This window comes from Podarcis bocagei (assembly GCF_964188305.1).
Source record: "Podarcis bocagei genome assembly, chromosome: 4".
NCBI lineage: Eukaryota > Metazoa > Chordata > Lepidosauria > Squamata > Lacertidae > Podarcis > Podarcis bocagei.
This window is the reverse complement of record NC_138128.1, coordinates 38,389,567-38,416,992: the sequence shown is the minus strand read 5'-3', so window position 1 is coordinate 38,416,992 and position 27,426 is coordinate 38,389,567. Positions and strand designations below refer to the sequence as shown.

The 27,426-nt window shown below is 40.7% G+C and overlaps 1 protein-coding gene across 2 annotated transcripts; it reads left to right on the top strand.

The window, feature by feature from the left end:
* RYK (receptor like tyrosine kinase) lies at positions 1-27,426 on the top strand. 2 transcript variants are annotated; one of them, XM_081192634.1, is made up of 15 exons: positions 1-468; positions 8,896-9,017; positions 10,963-11,062; positions 12,737-12,871; positions 14,091-14,147; positions 15,040-15,184; positions 16,472-16,572; positions 18,686-18,811; positions 19,673-19,759; positions 20,753-20,822; positions 21,516-21,648; positions 22,708-22,817; positions 23,689-23,848; positions 24,684-24,820; positions 26,250-27,426. In XM_081192634.1, exons 1-15 carry the CDS (start codon positions 270-272, stop codon positions 26,359-26,361), a joined length of 1,794 nt encoding a protein of 597 aa, XP_081048760.1. In that variant the 5' UTR covers positions 1-269; the 3' UTR covers positions 26,362-27,426. The 2 variants fall into 2 exon arrangements, with proteins under 2 accessions (XP_081048760.1, XP_081048759.1); XM_081192633.1 differs by having other exon boundaries at positions 16,472-16,573; positions 18,678-18,811.

Below are 27,426 nucleotides of genomic sequence, written 5' to 3'. Positions count from 1 at the left end.
TGGACTGGGGGGATAGGCCTCGCTCGCTCGCCTGACTCGGCTCCGCCGGAGGGGCGGGCGGAAAAAGGGGGGCGCGCGCGCGCACGGAGGAAAAAAGAGAGAGAGAGAAGGGAAAAGAAAAGAGGCTGCTCCATGACTCCCGGCCCTGAGAGCGCGGGCGCGCGCCGCGGCCGGAGCATGAGCGGCCGCCGCCGAGTGTGAGGGGCTCGCGGGTGGGGAGGGGCGCCGGGTTCCCTCCCCGCCCCGCCGAGGGAGCCGGGAAGCGAGCGATGGTGCGGGGTGGCCGGGGGGATGGAAGCTGCGGCACGGCTGAGGCGAGGCTGCCCTGCCGCCTCCGCCCCTTCCTCCTCCTCCTCCTGCTGTCGGCGGCGGCCGCCTCCGAGGCTCCGGGGGGGTCCGTCGAGGCGCCCCTTCCCGGGCCCGGCCTGAGCGTCTACATGAGCCAGGAGGAGGTGCGGCGCCTCATCGGTGAGTGAGGGGCGGCGGCTGCCTCTCCGCGTGCGCGCCTGCCTGCGGGGGGGGGAGGGGCCCCGCGGTGTCTCCGTCCAGGCTCGGCTTCCTCCGGGAGGGGAGGGGGATCCCGAGAGGGCCGTGCGGCGGCGGGTGGGGGGCGTCTGGCCAGGCACCCCCTTCCCCGCCTCTCCCCGGCTGGTCCTGCCTTCGTTCCTTGTACGGCCTTGCTCTGCTAATGCCGCTCAGCGACTCGCCTGCTTGCCAGGGCTTTATGAGAGGGGGCTGGGTTTGGGTTTCGGGGTGGAAACAAAATACGTGGCTGGGGGAGGGAGAAGGGGGGGACCTAATGGCTTCAAATGTGCTTCACGGTGCAAATTCCCAAATCCGCGCTTTGCAACTGCCCGGGTGAGGCGCTGACATTCTCCACCCAAAAAGCCACCCAAACCACTTCATGGTGAAGGAGGAGGGAGCGGGAGAAGCCTAGAACCAAGGCCAGCAGCAGCAGCAGACTTTCCTTGGCGGGTGGGTGTGTTTTGCAAATAGGGACGGTCGCACTCAGTTCAGACTCAAGCCCTTTTACGTGCTGCAGGGGTTGGTTTGTGGTACTGCTTGTACCGTGCATACACAATAAATTATTTTATGCAGCTGTGCCCTAGAAGTTCATGCTGTGAGATGCTAAATCCTTAAGACTTGACTGGGTAAACACTTTATACCTTATGTTAATTTGTTTATCTTGGTCCTGGCATATTGACTGCTTTATGAAATGTACCAAAATATGGCAGATTTTGCCTACACCCCAAAGTGAACAACACTGAAATTCTTACGTAAATGTGTTTTTGGATGGAAGGGTCAGTGATGGCCTTCATTTTCTCACCCTAGTCCTGCTTAAGCCTTGTTAATGGAATACAATAAATTTATGAAATCTCAGTTTAAAACACAAGTTACAGAAATAAAATTTTATGTGCACATCAATTTATTCCAATATGTATTTTCAAAAAATGAATTTGAAAACATTTGAATGGCACATTGTATATCCAGATACCTATTACTGAAGCTGTTGATTTGTACATGCAGTAATGAATATTCACAGACTCTTACAAAGACATATTTTACTCAGGAGTAAGTAGTCCTGCAAATATGTCTGCAAACATTACTAGCTCAAAATAATAATTATTAACTCATTTGTTCATGTATACATTCATGTTCCTCCCTCTGTCTCTTCTACATTACAAAAATTAAAATATAACTGGTTTTCTCATTGAAATGCTTACTTGCCACAGGTGACTAGACAAGTGCATATTTTTGAGTCTCTGGTTAACTAGATGTTGGGATGGGGAGAAATGATAATTAAAGTAAGCAATCTTCAAAACTGAAATTTGCCAATAAATAAAGGTAGTTTGATGTAGGTGATTTTACTTCTGTCAAAGAAAGAAACAATTTTTCACATTTTGTTTATAAATTTGCTACAGTGTAACAGTGTGCTCTGTACAAGTCTATTTTCATAGCTTGGAAATTTATATTATTAACAACATTTGGTTTTTAGCCAGATGCTTGTCTTTAGATGTGCTGGTTTGCTCTCCTGATGCTGCCTTAAACTAGGTAATTTGTCTGAAGTCACAGAGGCTTTCTATAGTTTCAAGGGGGGCTGAGAATAGGTTTTGACCAGGATGTCATGGAAGAAAAGAACCACTTAAGTGGAGGAAGGTGCTAAGCGTGATTAAATAAGAAACTGACAGAAGATGGATTCATGTTAAATTTTGTAGGATGGGTATACAGTGGTACCTCGGGTTACATACACTTCAGGTTACAGACTCCGCTAACCCAGAAATATTGCTTCAGGTTAAGAACTTTGCTTCAGGATGAGAACAGAAATCGTGCTCCGGTGGCGTGGCAGCAGCAGCAGGAGGCCCCATTAGCTAAAGTGGTGCTTCAGGTTAAGAACAGTTTCAGGTTAGGTACAGTCCTCCGGAACGAATTAAGTACTTAACCTGAGGTACCACTGTAACTGCAGAAAGAGGGGTGTTAGAATGTGTTCCTATATGCTTGCCTGGCAGTTCTACTTGATAGGGTTGTGTATATCTCAGACTCATCGGATTGGGACTAGGTACACACAATGTCTTGTGGGAAAGTTTTCACAGTTGTGAATGGATAAAATATTCTTCATAGAATCATAGAGTAAGAAATGACTGAAAGAATGATCTAGTCCAGCCTCTTGCTATACAGGAATCTGCAGCTGTCCCATGTGCGAATTGAACCTGTGACTGTGGCATTATCAGCACTATGCTCTGAGCAACTGAGCTATCCAGTGGTGTAAATCCACTCCAGTCTTGTGTAGGTGTACACAAGGCACTTTAGGACTTCCCAGTTAGACTGATGTGGCAACTTCAAATGTTCATAACTTCTCTCTTTTAAAGCTATCAAACAATGGTTGCAGGACATTATTTTCTCTGGTAGGTCCCTAAGATTATTACAAGACCTCCTTTACTCACACCTTTGTAATCCTAGTAACGTAATTGTCTTCACTTTTTCAAACTTATTTACGGAACAAGGATGACAGAAATCATTACAAAACCAGAACCTTTAAGGTTCTAAAAATAGCTTGGGGGGGTCCAGGCATGTCAGTAGTACTTCTGCCTGTACATCGCCGGTTGCCTGTTCCTGTTGCATATCTATGCTATTTACTTCAGCTGTAACTCTGCTTTCCTGGGGACTTGTGCAGAGAATATCGTATCACAGAGAAATTATAAAACAAAAAGTGAAAAAGCCTGTTTTCTTTACTGTTTTCTTTATAATTCTTGCTATAGTTGTCGTAGCCTCTCTTCACCTAACATTTTCAAAGCCATCCTATCTCTTAGTTCAGGGGTCTGCAACCCGCAGCTCCGGAGCCGCATGTGGCTCTTTTACACCTTTGCCGCGGCTCCTGGGCGGATACTAGCGAGGGGAGGAGGCACATTGTGCACCCCGACACTCCCCACTGTGGTGGGTGCTGTACTGGCTGTGACGTCGCATGGGGGCGGTGCGTGTGTTAGTCACGCACCGTCCCGACGTCACCTTCCCGCCCGCTGTCAGATCGCAGCTCTGGAGATATATTTGTTTTAAATGTCGCAATGGTTTTGTGGCTCCCAGTGTTTTTTTTCTTCGGAAACGGGTCCAAGTGGCTCTTTTTGTCTTAAAGGTTGCAGACCCCTGTCTTAGTTGATACATTGCAACTTACCGCTCAGATGGTATTGGGGAGTCTTCTGGTAATAATGTACTGCAAAGTTTTAATTAAAGATAGGTACAGTATCTAATGATTTATGCACAGGTACTGAAAGTTGTTTCTGGAGTACTTGCAGTTTCCCTTTCAGCAGCTTTCATTACTGAATACCCAAACAGCTTATAAAATGCTCTTTTCAAAAGCATTTTGGGGGGCAAAAGCTGGGAGGGAAACTCAGAAAAGCTCTAGCATATGTTCACATCTCTTATCACTGCCTGATACATTGTATCCAAATGTCCACTCAACTGAGCTGTTTTAACCTGATTTTCAGCTGTTCTCTTAACCCATGGCAGTCACCTGGGCACCACATTCTTGCCTCTCCAGTGGAAAGGCATTTCAGGGTGCTGCAGTTGTTGAGAGACTAATTTATTGAATTGGTGTGTGAGGAAACAGAATATTTGTTGGTGTAGCACCAAACAATGGTTTAGCATTCTAATGTGTGAAGAGAGCCAATGCTTGTTAGGTGTCTTATTTTCCATTAAGTTTGAATAAAGTGCTGAATAAAGTACCGTACTTACGTACTATCCATATTTATTGTTCTATTTTGATCTGAATATATGGCTGTTAATTTGAATTAAGTGCTTCTCTTAACAAAATATGAAGATACTGCACATTGAAGGACTTGCAGCTTTTAGTGTATAAGGCTAAGGTGTTTTTAAAATCTTTTGAATACTTAACCTTTTTAAGATTTTTTGTATGTCACCATCTCATCAGTTGTATGGTCCTACTTGAATATATCCGCCTGGAGTTGTGTGATATATTGCAGAACAATTATTTCTTAGCTGAAAACTGTCCTTTAACATAGTGCTCAGGGAGAAAAGATGACTACGCAGTAACAATTACTGAAGGCAAAAACAACCTTGAGGAAGGAGCTTACTTTGTTAAGTTGACTGTCTGTATCTTCTTTGAGGATGCTCCAGCTTATTAAATATCTAAGTCTGAGATGCTAGAGACAGATGCTAAAATGGCTGAATATGTTTTCCAGTTGTACAAAGGAGCTGTGCATGATACAGATGTGTTTCACGGTTCCCATTGCTCTTGATGAGGCAGCCTATATCCATCTGGGATCACGAGGCAGAGTGGAACTCAAGCTTAGATAAAGATCATTTTGTGCAGATTAGAGTGCCTGGATAAATTCCAGAGGCCAAATTGTTAGGGCATGAAGAAAATTAATGCTGGCCAGAACTTCATTCTGATGCCCACAAATTTGAAATATGCTTACCAACTCTAGATGTAAAAGTATGTTGATGCAGCAGAATGAATCTTTGGCAGTATTTGTTGTCATGGGATGAGCAATGACACACCAGGACCTGAAAGAACTTTAGATCTTTATTGTACTTTTGCTGAATATTCATGCCTAAAGAATTTTGAAAGGATGAATGTTTACTATATTTCTGAACACTCAGTAGTCTAATAAAATATATCATTTTACTAATTCAGTGCTGATGGTTTATTACACTGTCGTGATTTCTCTCCCCTTTCATGGTTCATAAATTTTAGTGCAGTGTGCTGTTTTTGAGTATGTTTTATATAATGTGGACAATTGCCTTTAGAGTTGGTGCCAAACTTCAGAATTCTCAGACACAGTCATTGGATTTTAAAGTCAGGACTCCAGAAGGGACTGGAGGCTCTAAAACCTTTTATGTGCTCAGTTACTCTATGTGATGGTGCCTACAGGATGCAGTGTCTAGTGTGTATTTTCAGTAAGTGGTTCATATTTCTTCTGGACCTGTGAATGACACTATAGGGGTGGGAATCTACTCCTGAAGGACTGTAGTAGATGCAGAGGTCTCTAGGTCCCTTTGTATTCTTGGTGACCTTGTTCAACCCACTAAAGTGCCTAGAGTAGTATTCCCCAACCTGGTTCCCTCTAATCTTTAGGACTACAGTTCTCATCATCCCTGACCATGCTTTATGGGGCTGATGGGAGTTGGAAGCCAGTACAGCTGGAGGGCACTAGGTTGGAGAAGCCTTGTCTTGAGTCTGATTAATAATTACTGAAATTTGAAGAATGACTGATTGATTATGAGATGTCCAGTGGTTGTCTTTGTAATTAATAATGGATTTTAAAATTTGAAACTAATTTGTTATGCTTTGCCTTCATATAGATTGTGTCTGTACAATTCTAGCTATATAGCCCAGCAAAAACTAGCATGATGCTTGTGTGCACAGTGGTGTCCTTGAGGTTCACTTGATTCCCATGAAACCTCTAAGCCTACCCCCTCACTGCCCCCCTTTTCTCTCTTGAAAAAGTACATAGAGCTGAAGAAGGAAGTTGTAAGAGGTGCACTTTCTCACTTCCTCTTTCAGCTCTGTGTTTTTAATGGTTCTGATTAATTCTCCTTGACTTTTATTCGGATTGCTTGGAAAAGTGAAGTACATGTGTGTGCTCTGTCTCTTGATTTCAGGGGGCGGGGAGTGATTTATGGAAGTCAATTCCCCATGTTGGATTCATTGACATTACGTATCTGACATGCAGTAAATATTTTGGTCAAACGTACCCATAGGCAATGTAACTTAGATGTGCGAAAAAAGAGCAAAGATAGGGGCAGCATAATATAAGACAATTTGATATCTGCTTGCCTGTTTTTAAATGATGCAAAAAGCAACATGAAATTAGTCAGAGTTATCTAGTTCTTAGATCCAGGATCTCTTCCTTAGCTTCCTTTAATTAGCTGTGAAAGGCTGTGTACACACCTCCCTCCCCCCCAAAAAGAATCCTGGGAACTGTAGTGAAGGGGGCTGAGAATTGCAACTGTCTTCAAGGGAAACTACAGCTCCCAAGATTCTTTGGAGATGAGAAATCTGCTTTAAATGTATGGTGCACAGCCTAAATGATGTAGAATGTCTTCTATTTAGCGTGATTTGTTGCAGCGGGCACAACTAACAACCCTGCCCTAATACCTCATAGTAAACAAATTTATTCAGTCATGAATTGCATTGTAGTGGATGGGAAGAGAAACAAAGACATTCTGAAGGGTCCCTTTGGCACTACTGTGGCAACTGAAGACATGAATTTTAGCTACATTAGGATTTTTGTTCCTATGTTTTGTGTATTCAATAGTATCCATGAGAATTTATATTTGTTGTGTTTCTTCTTAGTTTGTGCCAGAAGTTCTCAAATCTCTTGTTACATTTATGTCTCAACTACGAAACTTGGTGAAGCTCAAACAAAATCAGTTGGTTGGGAGCAGCATAAATTTTCATGATGATGTAAGCCCCAAGGAAACAAAACTGAGAAATCAGTTGGCTGCTGGCCTTGCACAGCATCAAGTGAGAGAAGAAAGGGACATATTTGTGCAGTTTCCACCTTCTCATACCATAAGATGCACACATGAACTGGATTGCAAAATAGAAGTTGGAAATATCTTCTGCTCCATGAGACTGAATAGAATTGTGAACTGTTAGGATCGTGCCAGTTCCTGTAGGTCTTTCAGTGGATATTAGCTCTTGCTATGCATGGTTGTTGGTAAGATGTGAATTGTAGCAGAATATGTAAGTCAAAGGAAGGTGATTAATGTAATGAATGTGATTTTGTGCATACTTGGTTAAGAGGAAAACCTGTATTGCATGTTTCCAAGTCTACATACAAAGGCTTTCTTAGAAAAGTCCCATCTGAATGATTATGGATGATAGCTTAAATTTCTGATAACGCATCCCTAACTTTTAAAAAGCTACCCACTTTCTAAAAAGAAAGTTAAACTGGCACATAGAAATTGTTTTAATTTACAGGAGACACAAGGAACATAAGCAATAAAGATGAAGATAATACTAGAATTGCTTCTAGTAATTCAAACTCTGTTGAACGTTTAGAAAATGAAACCCACCTATTGTCTGTCTTGCTCCTCAAGAGGGGAGTTCTCACAAGAGCCCCTCTTAAATAAACAAAAATCACTTTCCCATGCTAATTGAGGAGAGCTTTTTGTATTTTCTAAAACTGCAAAGATTTAAAGCTCTTTTATGCAAGAGCCCCTTGAAAAAGCCACGGTTTTGTTAAGGCTTCTAGAGTGACATGATCCAGTTTTGTAATGAATACAAGGGTTCCTCAGCATCCTTCATTCTAAGAATGAAATCCCTGCCTCTCCTTGTCTGCTTCATAATGTGTTATGTTAAAATCTTTAAAGAATGACCTTGTATTTCTGCGGTATGGCATAAGCCTACCTTCTTGTTCTATGCTTGATTTAATTTATTCTCTCTGGTTTATGTCCAAGTGTGGAGCACAAAGATATATGTTAATGTGATTTAGGGTTTGCCTGTGCAAAACAGTGTTTCCTCTTAAAATCTAAAGCAAAAAAAAAAAAAAGCAGGCCTTGTCATGTGGTTTGCTTTAAGTTAGGTAAGATCCAGTAACAAGAAACTAGATCCTTGAGCCTTAAGCTTTCTATATATGAGCTTGCTTAATGGGGTCTGCAAGTCAGAAGAGTTTTAAAGTAGATTTGTTTAGTTGATTCCAGAAAAGTTTTTCTTTATGCCAGTTAAATAATTTATTCAATTATTATTCTGTTGTTTTGTCTGCAGTTGATCAGAGAGTCTGTGTACACATTTCCTTGGACATTCATAACTTTTTGTAGTGTTTTCCTTATCTCCTTCCATACTAGACATGACTTAGCCCATAGTTACGTATTTCATAGCAGCTTTTTAAAACAACAACTACTACTACAACCAAACATTGACACACACCCCTTAGCCTCATCAGAGCCGTGGGGAAGAGGAATGCTTTAGTCCTTTGCTCCTGCCGTGGTCCCAATTGGAACTGATGCGGGATTGGAGGAGACTGCACCATCTATACACAATAGCAGGAAAGTTTCCATTGATGCTAAGGACTCATGAGTCTATTCTACCTGAGATTTTATCATTTCCAAAGCCTGGTTTGCATGCTGTTTATAATAAAGGTTTATTCTAGGCTTATTGCTCAGAGTGCTCCCATTCCACAACAAGCCAGGCTCTGGCTTGTTTCCTCCCCCATTAAGGAGTAGAGAAGGAGGTGTTTGGGTGGGGGTTGTAGTTGATTTTAAACATTCCTTTAAATGTTGAAGGTAAATTGGGTCAAACTGACTTAACTGGCGCTGAATGTTAGTTTCCTCTTAAACAAGTAATCTTTATTTCTTGTTTACTAAATTGCCTGTGGCTGTAGCTTAGCTTTTAACTTCATTTCCATCCCCCTCTTTGTTTTAAACATGTTTTAGGTATTGATGCAGAACTTTATTATGTGAGAAATGACCTTATCAATCACTACGCTCTGTCCTTTAATCTGCTGGTACCAAGTGAGACAAACAGCCTCCATTTCAGTTGGCATTCCAAGGCCAAGGTAAGCACCAACTATTATTTTATGTAGATGAAGTAAGCAACAGTATTTATTGTGTGGCACTGGAGGGCTTAACCAGGGTGGGTAACCTAAGACTGAAGCTACATGTGTAAGGTGTGCTACAGCTGGTATAACACACTGCAGCTTTGTCTGTAGCAGTTGTGATGGGGTTTTGAGACCCTTTGCTGCCTGGAGCAGTTTCATGGATTCTGTCCACCCCCTCTTCAGCTTCAAGCATGGAGCTGGGGGAAGGAAGCAGAAGTCCATGAACTTGTGCAAAATGTGCAGCGTGTGTCCATGATCAACATCCCATTCTTAAATATTGTCCATTTGGAAGTAAACTCCATTGCACCCATAAAACCCCAGTGTACACTTACCAGGGAGAAAGTATCATTGAACACAGTGGGATTTATTTCTTATTAGACATACACTAGGATTGCACTTTAGAAGTATAGTGTGTGAGAAGGCTTTTCTCTTCATTTCATAGGCTTGATTCAAATGACTTGGCCTAAACACAGTTTGGTTTTCATGAATGAGCTTTAGGCCAGTGTTTCCCAACCGGTGTTCCGCGGCACACTAGTGTGCCGTGAGACGTTGGCTGGTGTGCCGTGGGAGGGAGGCGGGCGAGGCGGGCGGTGAGAGGTGGCGGCGGCGAGGATCCGCGTCGAGCCGGGGGCGGCTCCGCGGTGGTGGTGCCGAGGTTTCTCTCTCCATTCTCCCCTCACACACACACTGGAAATAACACGGGATCAGCTGACAGGACCCAGCCAATGGGGCGGCGGCGGGGCAGCGCGTGCAAAAGGGAGGAGCGCGAGACAGCGGACGAGGAGGAGGCCGGCATGTCTGGGCAGCAGCAGCAACAACAGCAGCAGCAACTCCCGGCGACGGCTCCTCAAGCCCCGGGCAACCCTACTCCCTCACCGGCCTCGGCCGCCCTCCTGCTCCACCCGCCGCCGCCTCCCCCGCCGCCGCCGCCCACCTCGGCCCCGCCACCGCCCCCTCCTCCGCCCGCTATCGCCGCCACCACCACAACAGCCGCCGCCTCAGCTGCCGCCGTCCCTCAGTCCCTCGCTTTGCTGCCTCCTCCCCCCCACCCCCAAAGCTTGGAGGTTCCCCGGCAAGGGGGAGGGAAAAAATTGAAAACTTTCACTTTCGTGCGTCCCTCCCGGCGTGACGGTGCGCGCTGACGTCACGGGGCTGTAATGGTGGTGTGCCGCGAGATTTTTTTCCTCAAACAAGTGTGCCTTTGCCCAAAAAAGGTTGGGAAACACTGCTTTAGGCTTGTGTGCTGCTTCATCTTTAAATACATAAGAGTCCCTCCCTCCCTGTTTCTCAGTAGCTATAGTTTGCCCAATTCAGATATCTGTAAACCATAATTTTGCCTTGAGTTCAGGATTGGAAACCATACAACATGTATTAAATGGTATCAGTACACACATGAGTCAGAAAAGTTGTTTGACATTTAAAAGGATAGCTGGCTTTTGGTTTGAATATTTAAATATAATTCAAACAGTGGTATTTTGGCATCCAGCTTAATAAAGCTGAAATATTAACTGTTCTGGCAGTATCGAAAACTAGGTCTTTAGGTAGATCTCTGGGGGTGAATGGAAATGTGTTTTTCTGGCAGAAAGTGATTCCCGCCTGTCACTTTGTATTGATCATCTCCACATCTTGATACGGTTTAGTATCTGTTCTGCTTACAGATCCCTTTTTCTGGTTTTGATCCAGATTCTACCCTTCCCCCTAATAATTGCTTGGTTGAGATGCACGTAGGTTAAGGCAATGTCTGATTTCATCCTCTGAATTTACCTTGTTCATTTTTGTTGGACACTTAGCAACATGCTTCTGATAATTTGGTTCTTAATTTATCTCATGTAGAAATCAGTGCAAATACATACCCTTTTAGTGAGCATATTTTCTTTTTGGCTTGTTCTGCACATCATTACAGATTGAATATAAACTGGGATTTCAGGTTGATAATCTATTGGCTATGGATATGCCACAAGCAAATATTTCTGAACAAGGAGAAGTCCCTCGTACTTTATCAGGTAAGTAGTCTTTCATTACACAAACTGTAATGCTATGTGCTGATGGGGATACCTTCACTGCCTTGATTCATGTGTTGGTAACCTCACGGTTGAACTACTGTAATGTGCTTCATGTGGTTTTTCTTTTGGGATTGATCTGCACACTGCAGCTGGTGCAGAGCACTGTGACCCAGTTGTGGAGTGAAGTACCTGAATGTGCAGATATTACTCACATGCTGAGGGAATTGCCCTGGCTGCCAGTTAGCTACTAGGGTGTGCTCAAGGTCTGCTATTAGCATATGATCCTTGGAAGAAGGAATGTAAAGTTTTTAATAAAATTAATATAAATCCCTGGACAACTCAGGTCCAGGTTTACTTAATGGACCGCCTACCCATGTATAGGACTGTAAGATCACTTTGATTCTGTGGAGAAATTTTACTTGTAGCACCAAACCCTACAGAATATCACAAGGCAGTGACCCCAAAATGGATATTTCCTCCACCCATTGCGCATGCAACGTGGAATGCCCTTCCTTCTGAAATACAGTGGACCCTCTGGATATGAACTTAATTCATTCCAGGGGTCTGTGCGTACCCCAAAAAGTCCACATCTAGTGGGTTTGCTGCGTTCGCAACCTGAAAGTTACATTACCCAAAGGTAATGTAACCCGAGGGTCCACTGTATGTGAAGCACCATCCCATCAGTTTTTTCAGATGTGTTGAAAAATGTACATCAGGCTTTCCCTGACTTGTAAAACTGGACCCTGTTTTTCCAAGATTTCTCTTATTTGTTTTCAAGTCTGTATTTTTGAGATTTGCTTAGAGATTTTAAGTATTAAGCTGTTTGGGGGGAAAAATATAATAAAAATAAGCTAATTATACTTGGAGTTGACCTATTGAAATGAGTAGACTCAAGTAACTTCATTGATTTTAGTGGGTCCGCTTTGAGTATGTTAGTTGAAACCCTATATAAGCCATTGTCAAGTTTCAAATCTTGGTTTCTTAATCTTTGAAAAGAATTCAGTGTTTTATGTGGATAGGTAAGTTATTGTCCATGTGCCAATTTTGAAATTCCTAGTTTTATGAATACAATGTTTATAAAATCGATGTGTTATACCTGTGTGTTGGGGGGCATTTACATATTCATATATTGAAGGTGATCTGTATATCACTATTTTGTACAATAAAATTAATTCGAAAAGAAGGGATTAGAGAAAAGGATGATTTGAATATAAACCATAGTTTATTTAGCCGAAGTGCGGTTTGTCTAAATTCAAGCCAAATTCATGGAAAATACAACTGTCAATAGCTCCTAATTCTGCTGGTTATATACTGTCTCCAATATCAGTGTTAATGTTAGTGGCAGTGGCTGAATAGCAACTACTGGAAAGCAAGAGTGAGTGAAGGCTGTTACACTCATGTCCTGCTTGTGGCCTCTCACAGGCATCTGGTTAGCCACTGTGGGAACCAGGATACCAGACTAGAAAGGACTTTGGTCTCATCTAGCAGGGCTATTCTTAACTTTCTTAAGGAACAGGAAAGGAGGAATCAAGAAATCATGTAACAAAAGAAAGCTGTAACAAACGAATTAAAAATATTCAGGAGTTAAGGCAGTTTTGCACTGCTGATTTAAAGTGTGTGGTTTTTCATTTTATCATTTAAAAACATGTATGTATGTGGCTTTTCTATTTACAGTGTTTCGGGTGGAACTCTCTTGCTCAGGCAGATTAGACTCTGATGTTACGGTACTAATGCAGCTCAACATGACCGTTAATGCTTCCAAAAATATCACAGTCTTAAATTTCAAACGAAGGAAAATGTGCTACAAAAGTAAGACATTTTAATCACTGTTCATATTAAAGGGGCAATACAGCTTTGTAATTTTTTTCACTTGCATTGCACACAGCTAGAGTCCCTCCACCACCACCCTTTTCCTATTCTTTCCCTTCCCACCCAACACCAGAGAAAGCAAGTGTGTAGGAGCTGCCACCAGTGTTGGGAGCTGTAATTTGTCTAGTTGGAAGCAGACATTTCAGATCTGTTTAGATTGGCTTTGAGAGTACTGGACAGACCTGTTTGAGCAGTGTGAGGTGTGGGATGTGAGGGGTGTACTGGAGCAGAGAATGTGTCAAAAAGAGCTTCCAATAAATGTGGACAAAAGAATTTCTGCCACCACCAAGAAGGCTCTCCCTGCTGCACTTCTAGCCAAACCTCAGTAAATTTATCAAGCCCAGGCAATCTTGGTACAGGGTCTGGCCTTTAAGGGGAGCAGGTGATTTTAGGGCTTTGCTTACCAGTACTAAAACTTTGCTTCAGTATCTCGGTAAAAGGGATATTTTGTTAACCAGAAAGGATCATTACTAGCATTGGGAATGCAGGAAATCAATATTTAAACCAAGACGCATGACTGGAAACAGAAGCTACCTATAACCAATATGCTTCAGACCTCTAGAAAGGTGGAAACCTAGGGAAGGGTTAACATAATTGGCTACATTTACATGGCCTGAGAAAGTGTGGGTCGCACAGTGCATTTGAAATACAGTAAATAAATTTCTTCTTGATAGCATCTACTCATGGGTATGAATAGTTGCAGTGATTACAGGAAAGCTTGAAAGTTAAATATTGTGTCCCCATGAAACACAAAGGATGAAATACAAATGTATCCATGTGCTAAATCTACCCCCGTTCTGTTGTTGGGTTTTACATCTGAAAGTTCAGCTTATGTTCTTTAATGGGCACATGTTTAAACGAGGGTCAACCATCGGCAGTTAGCATTGTATTTATTTTTTATTTCAAGGCAAGTAAAAGGACCAGTCTCCATGCTACTGAAATCTTGTGGTTGGTGTTACTATGTGGTATGTTACTTCCTCCTTATAGTAGGTGAACTACATTGAATTCTTAGGTTTGCCAGATCTTGATAGACATTTTTTTGATCTAGCATTAATAGAAGATGGAATAAAGTGTTCTTCTGTTCATTGTCTTGGTATGAAAAGTAAAACTCAGAGGAAAAGTGATATCAAATGTCCCTTTTTATCCCTTTTGTCTTTAGAACCTGAGCTAGAAGTAAAACCACCAGTATTGGACAAAAATAGCAGCAAAGCTATTTGTAAGTAAATGTGTTTCGTATTTTTAAATGAAATATACCTGAAAGCATTATTCGTATGCAGCATACAGGAGAGGTTGAGGATCTTTGTCATTTTCTTTTAAAATCATCAGTCTACATAATTCAAACACATTTCTTCCCCTTCTGCTGTTAGATAAGGAAAATTGGTCAGATTTTTTAAGAGACAGACTTTTTGTTCACTAATGGAAATTAAAAAGTATAAATCCCCAGCAGCTTGTACTTTCGCATTTTTGTATTTCATGCTTTTTTTTATTGATTATCATGTTGTGAACCAGGTACTCCACCAAGCAGATCTGTAAGAGATTAGTTTTGCTATCAGCCTTTTTATGTAATGTATTTTTGAATTTGCATGTTACATGGCTGAATATTTTGGTATATGAATTGAATTCCTGTGAACAGTAAATAGAGAGACGGCAACTTGCTAGTGAAGATATTATATTACAAAAAACTCCATTGGCCTTTTGGTGGAAGCAATTTCATAATTTTTTCATGTTGAGTTATTAGCATAATTAGCTGAGTTCTTTGTAGTGGAGGGCATCTCTCTGTCCTTGGTACTCATCAGTCTTCTCTTTTTGTACTTCAAGGAAAACAAGGCTTAGAGAAGACTTTAATGTAGAGGTTTTGGATCTAAAGGCTATGATGTTTAGTTTTTCTAGGCATCTCTTAGCGACTGTTTTCAATATTTTATATTTAGACTTCTAAAACTAATCTTGGAAGTCACTTTTTTCCTTCACCATAAGCTTAAATAATATACTGCAGTATAATAGGAAAATAAAAATAAACATGTTACTTAGTCATTTGTATGTGAACTTAGCTGAAGCTGGCAGATGTTATATCCATTTTGTTGCAGTAATGCTTTGCTCTTCCATTTCAGTTGATCCTGTAAATGCAGCTCCCACCACTTCTACGCGTGTGTTTTATATCAGTGTAGGAGTTTGCTGTGCAGTCATATTCCTGGTAGCAATAATACTAGCTGTTTTGCATCTTCACAGTATGAAGAGAATAGAATTGGAAGACAGGTAAAGAAAAAACGTGGACTTCAATTTTCTTTCCAGTTTTCATGTTTGAGACGTTATATGGACTTCTTGATGTACTAAAGGTAGCTCCTAGGCTTTGGCAGAGTTGACATTGAGAACTTAATGTCAGTGCAGTATATAACTTATTTTTCAGTGTTCCCAGATAATGCAATGCAAGACTTACTAAGTTATCAGGCTGCTAGCCATGTTGGCTTAATACTACCTCAAGTTTCAAAGGCAGTATTGAATACCAGTTGCAGGGGAACACAAGTGGAGAGTACTATTGCATTCATGTCCTCCTGTTTGTGGACTTCACATAGCCATCCGGCTGGCCTCTGTGAGAACAGGCTGCTAGCTACATGGGTGTTGAGCCTAATCTAGTGGGGCTGCTCTAAGGGACTGGCATATTCTGTGCTATAGAGTTAAGATTAATCATAATAGGTTCCAAATAACACTGGTTAAGGATAGTTCTTGGGATTCTCCCACCCCTAGATTCTCTCCATTTAAATAATATTCTTAAGCTTCATTTCCTTACCTACAATCTGCACATCCCTAACAGTTGGACTGAAAGTGAAGATTCTTGGAACAAGGGGTGATTTATTGGGGTGGGGGTGGGGAGATCCTCTAACATCACTGAATAATACTTGAAAATATGTTTTAAAATGTGTGGCTGTTACTCCTTTTTTAAAAAATGGATGCATTTCTTCATTGTGGTCATAGTCAATTTACAAAGACAGTTAGGCGCAAATACTTAATAGAGGTGTTCCCCCTTCCCCCCGTAAGTGCTATATAAGCACAGTCCAACCCCTTTTCTCTGTTGGGGACATAAACAAGAACATTCTGACTTCCGTTGTACATATCACCAGCTAAACTCTGGGAAAATGCTAGGCCCAGTATAGTTTCCCGTACATCTGCTCTGATGTATTTGAAACCTATAACACATCAGAACTCAATCTACAAATTTAAAAGTTTGGACTTTCCCCACTACGCTACAGATTTTGTCTTCCTTTTCGGCCAGATTTGCAATAGTTAAAGGTGTAATTGCTTAAATTACGGTTGATTTGATTGAAAACGTTATTAATCAAAATGCTATTTGATTGCCTTTTCATGTTCTGATATTCATTTAAAGTATTACAAGCTTTTGACATTTTTGCTACATTCAGGTTGAGTTTTGGAGAGGTCTGGTTTCATTAATCTTTTTTAGCTGCACAACCGAAGTGGGGTCTTAGCCTCAGCAAAAGTTAAGTGGTTGAAAATTAAAAAATGATTGTGTTTTCTTTTCCAAAACAGCATTAGTGACAGCAGTAGTTCTCAAGGCTTATCTCAGCCCTCAACGCAAACAACACAGTACCTGAGAGCTGACACTCCAAACAATGCAACACCAATTACTAGTAAGTGTTAATCTAATTACAGATACCCACACACCTCAACTTTCTATGTATGAGTGTTAGTCATAGTGATCTAAGAGACCATACTGATGTTGACTAGCAGGAAAATGTGTGAAAAGTCTAGAGTTGGCATCCTAGTGACCTTTGTTTCTCTGGGCTATAAGATCACAGTACAGTGGTGCCCCGCAAGACGAATGCCTCGCTAGACGAAAGGGTTTTTCGGGTTTTGCGTTGCTTTGCTAGACGATTTTCCCTATGGGCTTGCTTCACAAGACGAAAACATCTTGCGAGTTTGTTCGCTTTTTTCTTAAAGCCGCTTGAAGAGGCGCAGTTGCGACGGACCGTGCTTCGCAAGACGAAAAACATCACAAGACGAAAAGACTCGCGGAACGAATTAATTTCGTCTTGCGAGGCACCACTGTACTGCACATTGTATGAGAAACGGGATTCTCAACCCATAGAGAACCCTGACTTTCTTCAAAGGTTCCTCCCTGATTCTCCTATATAAATGTTCAATCCCCCTGAAGGAGCTAACACAGAGATGACATGCTTTTGCCAAGTGCATGTAGCTCTGCCTGGAGTCTGTGTTTCATTCCTAGATCTCAGCCTGCACTTATTTTCAGACTGCTGGAAAAACAGTTAATGTGTACGGGTAGGATGATGACCTGCAAATCATTTTTTCTGTGTGTTCTTCTGTGCTGCCTCAGATTATTGACATGTCCTTGCCCTTCTGCTTTGTGAGACTGCAGCAGACACTGTTGCCATGTGTTCAAACTTTTCTCTGTATATGCATAATTGTTAATTTTCACCATACTTTTAAATTGGTTGAATCAATTGACTTGGATCCTAAAATAAGTTAACTTCAGTAAGCTCATGAAGGACAATTTGCTGCCCCAACCCGTATTCCTTCAAAAAGATTGGGGGATCCCCCTGAATGATGTGGGTTCAGGCGTAGGGGGAAAAGAAATGTTTCCTGTCCCATTACACTCTGGGTGCCCACCCCACAATTTCAAGAGGTTCCCAGAATGTAGCACAATACGACAAATGGTCCCAAAGTGGGTTGAATGATAGCATCCATCATCACTGCTTGTGTAAGTAATTTTCTTATCAGTGGATTTGGCTGTGTTCTAACTTCATTGTTAGAGGCAGTATGCAATGCCAATTGCAGGGAATCACAGATGGGAAGGTTACTGTTTCACTTGTGTTCTGTTTCTGGGTCTCCAGATGGTGTTGGGCTATAGCCTCCATCATCCCCAGACAGTGGGGCCAAATATTCTGTGCTACTGTTCTTGGGGCAACAGTTCGTTAGACTGCACTGCTGTTAGTAGTTTCTCTTTGACACTTCCCTATTATGGGGCAGCAAGGTAACCATTAAGATGTGCTAGATCAGAAACTGTTTGAAAGGACAATGCTCTAGCAATTTCATACAATTAGGATAATGTTTGATTCTAAAAAACCTCAAGGAGGTTTCGAAAAACAGTAATATCTATGAGTGTCTAGATCGTCTGAGCCCATTAGACTAGAATGGAATACCAGCAAGAAATGGTTCTTGGAAGTAAAGGATCAGTCTCTGCAACTGCAGCTCTTTGAGACATTGGGAAGAATTGGGGCAGGAGAGTTTATTTCGTTTATGTAACCTTTCCTCCTGCTGAAGAGACCTCTCAGTTTGCTGCTATGAATGTTCCAGATTGACCAGCTGCATAAAGCTTCGCCCAGTCTACATAAACAAAAGTCCTTGTGAAAGGCGTTGGAACATTTCTTACTAGAAACCAAAATAATTTTGAGATGCTTTACCAATTTTTAAAAAATTATAAACACAGGATTCACTTTGCATATAGCAATGTCTTCTAAAGCCCAGAAGAGGGCAATGTGTTTGCTTTCTTGTTTGTTTCAATCTTGTAATGTGTATGATACTCAGTAATTAACCAGAAGATCATTATTCTTATTGCATCCTGTGGCAAAACATTAAATAATTTAAAGGTACTATCCAGGGCCATAGGTTTCTTTTCCTGCATGTTTTTTTTTTGCAGCATAATTTCATCTCTAGATAATGATGAATACTCCTATTTACATTTGGTATTTATATTGGTATTGTTTGGATCTGCTGGCTCCTCAGGTTATCCTACTTTACGAATAGAGAAGAATGATCTTAAAAGTGTAACGCTGATGGAGGCAAAGGCTAAAGTAAAGGACATAGCAATCTCCAGAGAGAGGATAACATTAAAAGATGTTCTTCAAGAAGGTACAAGTAAACAGTTCCTCATATGTGTCAATATGCAATCAATCACATGATATGCTTTTCATTTTTCTTGGCCTTTTCTGTGTATTGTTGATACCTCAAATGACTGGTGGTAGTTATAAGTAGGGTGGATTGTTTAAATAACCAACAAAAAAAATGGGCAGGTTTCTAACAATGATGTCTAACAATGGTTCGGCCATTATATCTAATCTAGACTGATGTGTCTGATAAGTGTGCAATTCCATTTTTAAGAGGTTAGATGTGTATGATTATGTTTTGTACATAATGATTTTATCCATACCGTTTTTGAAAAGCATACCATTTTCATTGCTGCTTAATTATCCTCGGTATAAGGAATATTTTGGGGAAATTGAATTGGCCAAATATATCTCAAAACATTTCTGATGATATATCTTATTGCTCTGAAATCTTGCTTAATGAAACTAAAGTGGGGAAAACAGGGCCTCATTTTATTTTTTCCTAATCTTCTGGTCAGTCTTGTAAACTAGCATATTTTTTAAGGTTTGATCAGTTTCTCTACTAATCTATGAGCTACATTTTTGCAGGTAAGCTTACTAATCCACTATGTTAGCAAAAGAGGGTTTAACGAAAATGTTAAAACTTCTATTGCTTATGTTGGCAATCTCCCTTTGAACTCCTCTAAATTAGATTGGCAAATAATGGTTCAAGTGCCAACTATGAAAAGGTTGATGAAATGCTGAACAAAGAGGCCATGGATGGATGTGAAGTTTCACAAGAGGAGAGTCCACTGCTAACCTTGATTTCCCTTCACTGTTGATTTATTGAATGTGTATACAAATTTCTGTTGACCTCATTTTCTTCGTTCATTGCTCTCGTCCTCAGGCACATTTGGTCGAATTTTCCATGGAATGCTAATAGAAGAAAAAGACCCTACTAAAGAAAAGCAGATGTTTGTAAAAACAGTAAAAGGTAGGCTTTCAGCATGACTTTTGTTCAGCGTTAGGCAGGTTATAGGATAGTCACTGCTTCTGCAAAACAGTTCTTTCTTAGATGTATTGAAAAATGAATGTTGGGGCTAAACCTCTTCCACAATCGCAGAATTCCAACAGGTCGCGTTCTAGTAATTTTTCTGCCTCTGGCTTCAGTTTATTGAATTGGGTGTGTATATTTCAGGTATGTATTTTGAACCAAACATGGAGACCCCCTAAGAAGTAAAGAGGGGGTGGTTTGGTGAGCTAGTACATATTTGGGAGACAGCTGGCTTCCATTGAGCCTTGGGGAAATATATGGTTGAGGGAAGACTACTCCATAGTCTAGTAGGTTAGCTCTGCAGCTTGGGAGATAAAAGGGGACACAGGAAAGAAAAAAGGCCTGAATGGTAAGTAAAGAGGGACCGTAGCACTAGCTAATTTTTGTCTAGTGTGGAATGTGAAGCTCATAGCCCCGAGGAGAGAGGAAGTTACAGGTCCCAGCATCTAAAAATGAGCATCTCTTTAAAAGATTTGGGGTATCAAGGCTGAGGGAAAGACCTTGGAGAGGTACTACTGGCCATAACAAAGAGTTTGTGAACTAGGTGGATGGTTGTTCTAAGTCAGCTTCATATGTTCCTCTCTGTGATCTCTCCCCACAATCTCTTAAAAGGGACTGTGACAGCCTTTTCCTTTTTACCCACCACACTGCAACATTTTGTCAATTTCATCTTAAGCTATGTAACTCATGCTTAAGTCCTGTTGAAAATAGTGGGACCTAGTTCACAAAGTCTAACTTAAATCCCATTGATTTCAATAGGATTTTTAATGCAATTAACTTGGTCTGGATCTTGTTCATCAAGAATGTTTAATATCTTAGTATGTGATTTTGCTATTTGAGGATTTTGGATTTTATGTGTGTCTGTCTGTTAGCTGTTTTTTTGTTTGTTTTTTGCCTATGCAAATTTGTTCTAACAAGCTTTTGCCTTTTTAGATCAGGCCTCAGAAGTTCAAGTGACAATGATGTTAACAGAAAGCTGTAAACTCAGAGGTCTTCATCACAGGTTAGCGCTCTTCAAAATGAAAGCAAAGTTGTTTTCATTTGTATTTGGGAATTTGATGGCTTATCACCTAAAGTTTAGTTTCACAACAGTCTATCGAAAACAGTTATTAATTATTGCTTATTCTGCAAAAACACTTCACTAGACTTCAGTTTTAGTCTTCATGTGAGCCATCTTCAGTCGGGCAAACTGCAAACTTGAAGGTGACTGGAATTGAAGTGTACTTTGCATATGCTTCATTCAAGAATTCTCAGATAACATATTTGGCCTATAATGCAATTGTGAAAAGCTATTTGACTATGATTGCGAGCAGTGTTTGTACTTAAAAAAGGGGGTATACATTTTCCTAAATTATAAATCAAGGAAATGGCATACATGGTGGTAATTGTGCAGTACAATGGACCCTCTGGACACAAACTTAATTTGTTCTGAGGGTCCGTATTTACCCTGAAAAGTCTGCATCTAGAAGCACCACTTCTGTGCACGTGCACAGCGTGATAGAGTGCTTCTGCGCATGCGCGCGTGGCAAAACCCAGAAGTATACACTTCTGGGTTTGCCGCGTTCGCAACCCAAAGGTTACATTAGCCGAAGGTAACGTAACCCTAGGGTCCACTGTACAATTGTGGGACTATTGGTTGAACAGCTAATGGAATCCCCACCACCACCAGAACCAACCAGAACTATATTTCTTTCAGAAATCTGCTTCCCATTACTCACGTTTGTATAGAGGAAGGAGAAAAACCAATGGTACTGTTGCCTTATATGAACTGGGGAAATCTCAAGCTGTTTTTGCGACAGTGCAAACTGGTAGAAGCTAACAATCCTCAGGTAAGAAGTGGCTAATCTAGAATATAAAATGGTTGGTCACCAATTTAGATTTAATTAAAATTCAAACTGTCGAGATCATGGTGAATTTCCAAGGGATTCATAGGTATGAAAAACTCATTCAGTAGAACAGCCTTTGCCAACCTGGTGCCCTCCAGAAGTGTTGGACTGCAGTCCCATCGACCCCAGCGCAAGGCTCATGGGAGTTGCAGTCCAGAACACCCAGAGGACACCAGGTCAGTGAAAGCATCAGTAGAGCCATAGGAAACAGACATGCTAACAATATTTTAAAAACAATTTGCTTTAATGTTTCATTCTCTGCTTAAATACATGTTGCTTCTTAAATACAAACATAGGAAAGTAGTGTAACAACAAGGGGAAGGCTGAAACAGCAGGTGTAATCCTAATATTCTCAGTCCTGCTAGGGCAGCTTCTCAAAATTGTCTTAATCTCTTCTGCTTCCCAGATTAGGAAAGCCAACATTTGTGTTTTCTGGGGCCACCTTATTCTTCAGAGGGCCACCAGCATATGTTGTTGTACAAACTAATTCCATCACAGGAGGCTTGTGACATAGTAGATGTCATCTAGCAGGAAGACCTTCACAGTATGTGCTTGTTTACATATTCCTGCATCTCAGGATGCTGAATTATGAGCCCAGTGCATATAATCAGACTCCTGTGCCTTGTGAAAGCTAGAACCGAGCAGATCACAGTGACTTGCACCTAACACACAAAGGGTTCTGTTCTCCCTTCTCACAGAAGTGGTAGCAGGAAATGCAGCAGAAATTTTGTTAACTCTGGTTTTTGCCACTATGAAAGCAAATTAGATATGGTGTCCATGAGTTTTGGGACAAGCGCCAGCAGTTTTCATTTTATTGGAAGGACAGCCTCTTTGGATCTCAGTTTTTCAGTGAAAATTGACAGTAAGAAAAGCTTGTACTTTGGACAGGTAGCAAATAATGACTAAGCTAGGATTTTTTATTCAAGCATATTTATTTTTTAAAAAATTAGCTCCACCTTTTCATTTCAAGGAGGTTTGTAATTGTAATCTCTATTTCTATAGGCAATTTCACAACAAGATCTTGTACATATGGCTATTCAGATTGCCTGTGGAATGAGCTACTTGTCCCGAAGAGAGGTCATTCACAAAGACCTGGCTGCTAGAAATTGTGTGTAAGTACTGAAGTGTAAAGGGCTAAAGACACTCAGTTGGGGGCAATGTAGAATGCTCCTCTAATGGGTCTTCTGTCCATTCACTGTACAAGTCACTCTTTCCCATTGCAAACTGATAGCTGCACCTGTCTGGCACAGCTTAGTTTTATGTTTAAGGTGCAGCATAATAAAGAGAGCACCAGAAATCAAAGTATGAGGTACCGCAGCACTAGAACTTAGTAGGTATCGGCCAGCATCTACCATATTTGTGGAAAATATGACCATGTTCTTTTAGGTTGCTTATGCAAATGAATTGTTGTCTTTGTTTGGAATTATTCCATAAAAAGCCAGTTCCAAATGTTTTCTCTCAATATAATGTGACAAGAAACAAACTATGCTTGAGATATTGTAGATAGGGGGTGCTTTGATTCTTAGCATTTGGGCCACTAGGGCCACCCCCCTTGTCTTAATAGGGAAAGCTAAGGTTCACAGTTGCCTTTATGCAGTACCACTTTTGGGCATCCGTCCATCATTTGTTAAGAATTTGTAGTAGTTGATGGTTGGCAATAGGCTACATTCCTACACATGCTGTCATTCTATATTTTGACCGACAAATGGAGCAATGAAATAGGAAGGTATCACGCTACCAATATGCAGTTTGTTAGGTTTTTATTTAAAAAGAAAAAAATACTTTAAAATGACATCAAGGTTCTTGATACATGTCTTACTCCAAATTGTTTTTGCACTAGGCATAGTAGGCTAGAGTATGTCTAAAAATGCATTGTCATTTCCTGAGTGTCACCTAGGTAGTGCTGCAAACATGACATAATATGACTGTAAAGAGCTTAACTTACCTATCTAAGTGGTTGTCTGTGTGTATTTTAATATACAGCATTGATGATGCACTTCAGGTGAAGATTACAGACAATGCCCTGTCCAGAGATCTATTTCCCATGGATTATCATTGCCTCGGAGACAATGAAAACAGGCCAGTGCGGTGGATGGCTCTTGAAAGTTTGGTTAACAATGAGTTTTCTGGCGCTAGTGATGTGGTAAGTTAAGATACGGTAGCAGAACAAAAACATATGGCAGGAATCAACTATTGAGTGCCATCAGGCTTTGGCTTGTGCTACAGCACTTCCTCCCTCCTTCCTCCCCCCACAACCCCCAAGATTGGCTTTGAGTTGGTCAGATGAACCCCAGAACAGCAAGTGAGGAGAGGAGATGTGGGAATCGTTCTGTCCTGCAAGTCAAAATGCTTGCCTTGATTGAACAATTGCACGATGTAGAATTCCTCCTGTATATTTTTAAATTAAAACAACAATGAGAGTTGTAAAAATCTTCTTACAGAACAACTTGCTTGTTAGGTAAGCAGCCCTTGGATAAACAGCAAACCCACACTGAATATCCTTGTATTCGTTTTAATAAGTTAAGTTGAGGAGATTATAGAAAAAGAAATTTGAGGCTAATAGAACTGGGAGTGATATCCAGTGTTGATCATACCCAGGGTAGACCCATTGAAATCAGTAGGCATACTCTAGGTATGAGCACTGGAGTTTAGTGGCATGAAAATAGGAAACAATACACACACCACAAGTGTTGAATCCTTTAAAAATATGTGCAATTCATATTGAGACATGCAGCACACATGTTTTGTATTTTGGAGTCATACCTGAGTAAAAGCAGTAACACAAATATCTCTGGTAACTGTTAGTAGGTCTGATAAGCCATTTTACGCCACAGCAATTTACAATTGTTTGTTTTCAAGCTTTATTTGAAATAAAAGATGGACTGAGCCCCTTATTTGCAAGAAACTGATACTTGTTTGAAAGAAATATGAAACATTCCTAAAATCTAACCAGTTATTATATGTGATACTCTTTCCAGTGGTCTTTTGGAGTAACCTTATGGGAACTGATGACTTTGGGACAAACCCCATATGTAGATATCGACCCCTTTGAGATGGCAGCCTATCTAAAAGATGGATACAGGATAGCTCAGCCAATCAACTGTCCTGATGAATTGTAAGTGACTGTTAGAGTTGCATAATAATTCTTAAGATTGTGTATGTAGGTGGAAAATAATGTCTATGATTAGTCGGTGCGAACTAATAAGAACTGCTGTGTTTGAAAGGATTATACGTTCTACATTAATTGGACTTCATTTGGGTATAGTAGGATTCGGCACAATGTGCGTGTGCGTGGTAACACGTCAATTGGATGCTCGTAAATGGGAGGCTGCCTGTATGTTGGCATTTCTATCCCTCTGTGTCTTGAAGACTGGGAAATATGGTGTGATTAGTGAAGTCCTCAAAAGTGATCAAAAGAATGACATTAGATACATGCAGTAAAGTGCAACTCATACTCTTGACTCAGTGAGGACCATGTGGGGAACAACTGAATAGGTGGAGAATATGTCCTGTTTCTTATATGTGTGATACAGATTACTGTGGCTGACGTTGTAGTAGTCTGTGGTTCCTATTCCACTTGTTCTGTTGCTATGGAATAAAGTTCTATCCCTCCATTCATTGCTGAAGTGCTTTGTCACAATTCATGGTTCCTTCTTTTGGGGACATAAGCAGTTAATCTCAGTCTTAAATTGACTCATACTGATGATAGTGGTGTTTCAGGTTCTTTTTTATCGTACTCCTTGGAACTACTCTGTTAGGAGTTGAGGCTGCTTTTAAAAGGAAGATTGTGAAGTTGCATGTAATTTTACATTTCCTAAAACCGTTCATGCATACATGCACATATATAGCACTAAATCTTCTGAGAAATCATTACAGTTTCTTACTTAGTAACCCTCAAAAACTATACTAATCTGACCACTTGGGGCTTAAATTTTGAGCCTGTTATGCACTGAAGCAAAACTTAGTCATTAGATTCCTATCCTGGTTCAGTTTCTGCCCACTGTATTCCAGAGGTAAGCAGTCATTTTTAAGTCTGCTAAAGTTAGTTTGCTATAAGCTGCTGATAAAGATGTTTCTAACAAAACACATAAATTTAAAGTGGATGTTAAATATCTTGCAAAAACTTCAAATACTGAAAAGAAAAGAAATCTGAAAAGAACAGAGAAGATAAGCTGTGTTCTTTAAAAGGGTAACCAACTATGAGACATTAGGTTGGGGAGTATCTTCACTAGACGTCACCTTCCGTAGATTTCTAATTTTCACCCAGATGAAAATGTGAAATACTTTCCACGTTGCTAAGGTCTCCAATACTTTCCACACATTAAAGCGTGTGGCAGGGGATGAAAATATCACACTTTTAAATACCTTTACTTACTGTGTGTTAATTTGTTGGAAGCTGCCCAGAGTGGCTGCGGGTAACCCAGTCAGATGGGTGGCATATAAATAAGGAACTATTACTCTGTTACTAAACCTGTGGCCAAAGGGCTTACCACTTGTGTCAAGCTTACTTACCTTTGTTTGCTTTTTTTTTTTTAATCGTCCAGATTTGCTGTGATGGCTTGCTGCTGGGCACTGGACCCCGAGGAGAGACCTAAATTTCAGCAGCTGGTGCAGTGCCTCACCGAATTCCATGCAGCGTTGGGAGCCTATGTCTGATGCCAGGCATACACACTCTGCTCTACTTGGAAAGAGACGCTGTGTCCATGTAACAGTGAAACGTGGCGTTTGCATCTATTTATATACACTATAACGTCTATCTAAAACACATTATTTGGAAGTAGGCTTCACTGATTTCAGTGGATTTTTCACACTGGGATCAGATCACTGGGATCAGGGAGCCCATGTGTGAAGCAGAGACACTAACTAGAAGATTGCCTTCTTCCAAAATCACTGTGCCTTAATAAAGCAGTCTGGCGTTTTTTGTAAGGTTAGGTTTTATTCTACGTGTCACTTAAGTGGAAATCAGACATTTTTAATTTCCCAACCTGAAACGTAAGTATAAGAGACTGGAATGTGAATTGGATGAATTTTTGGCACTGTTAAAGAAGATGCAAACTTAATTTCACAGGTGCTTGAACTGATGTATGGGGGCATTTGTGTAAAAATCTAAAGTGGCAAAAAGAATTTCTCCTTCCCCCACACCCCAAAAAAGACTTGTGCTGCAGCTTAAACTATTTAAAATGACTTGACTGTTTTTGGTGTTCAGGTTTGTAGTTGGAATAGCCTTTTTTTTAAAGTATCCATTGCTTTTTTTTAAAGACGACAGCACAATATGGTTGGAACCACAAGTGGCCTTTTTATTATGTTTTAATCCCATTCTTAAACAATGGTTTTTTTTGGGGGGGAAGCTTACCTCCAAGATGCATTATTCCCCTTTTAAAAGTGACAGACAGTTCTACGAAGCTGTTTCCAGTTTATCTCAAGAGTAAAATGGAGCCTCATGTTGCAAGGCTAAAACCGCTTAGAGGTTTTTTTCTGCAATCAAGCGGTATATAAATTTTATGGAAAAAAGAAAAGTGCTAGAGGCCTTCAGAGAAGTGCCAAAGCAGCCCTCTATTAGGAGCCTTTCACCTCGGACTGTAGAATGCAGATTTTCTTGTTAAAAAGGTACTGGTTTATGTGTTTAGGATTTTTTATGACCTGAAAAGGAATTAAATATATAAATATATAAATATATTTGTAAATCCGCATTTGAAGAGTAAAAATATCTGTATATTATGA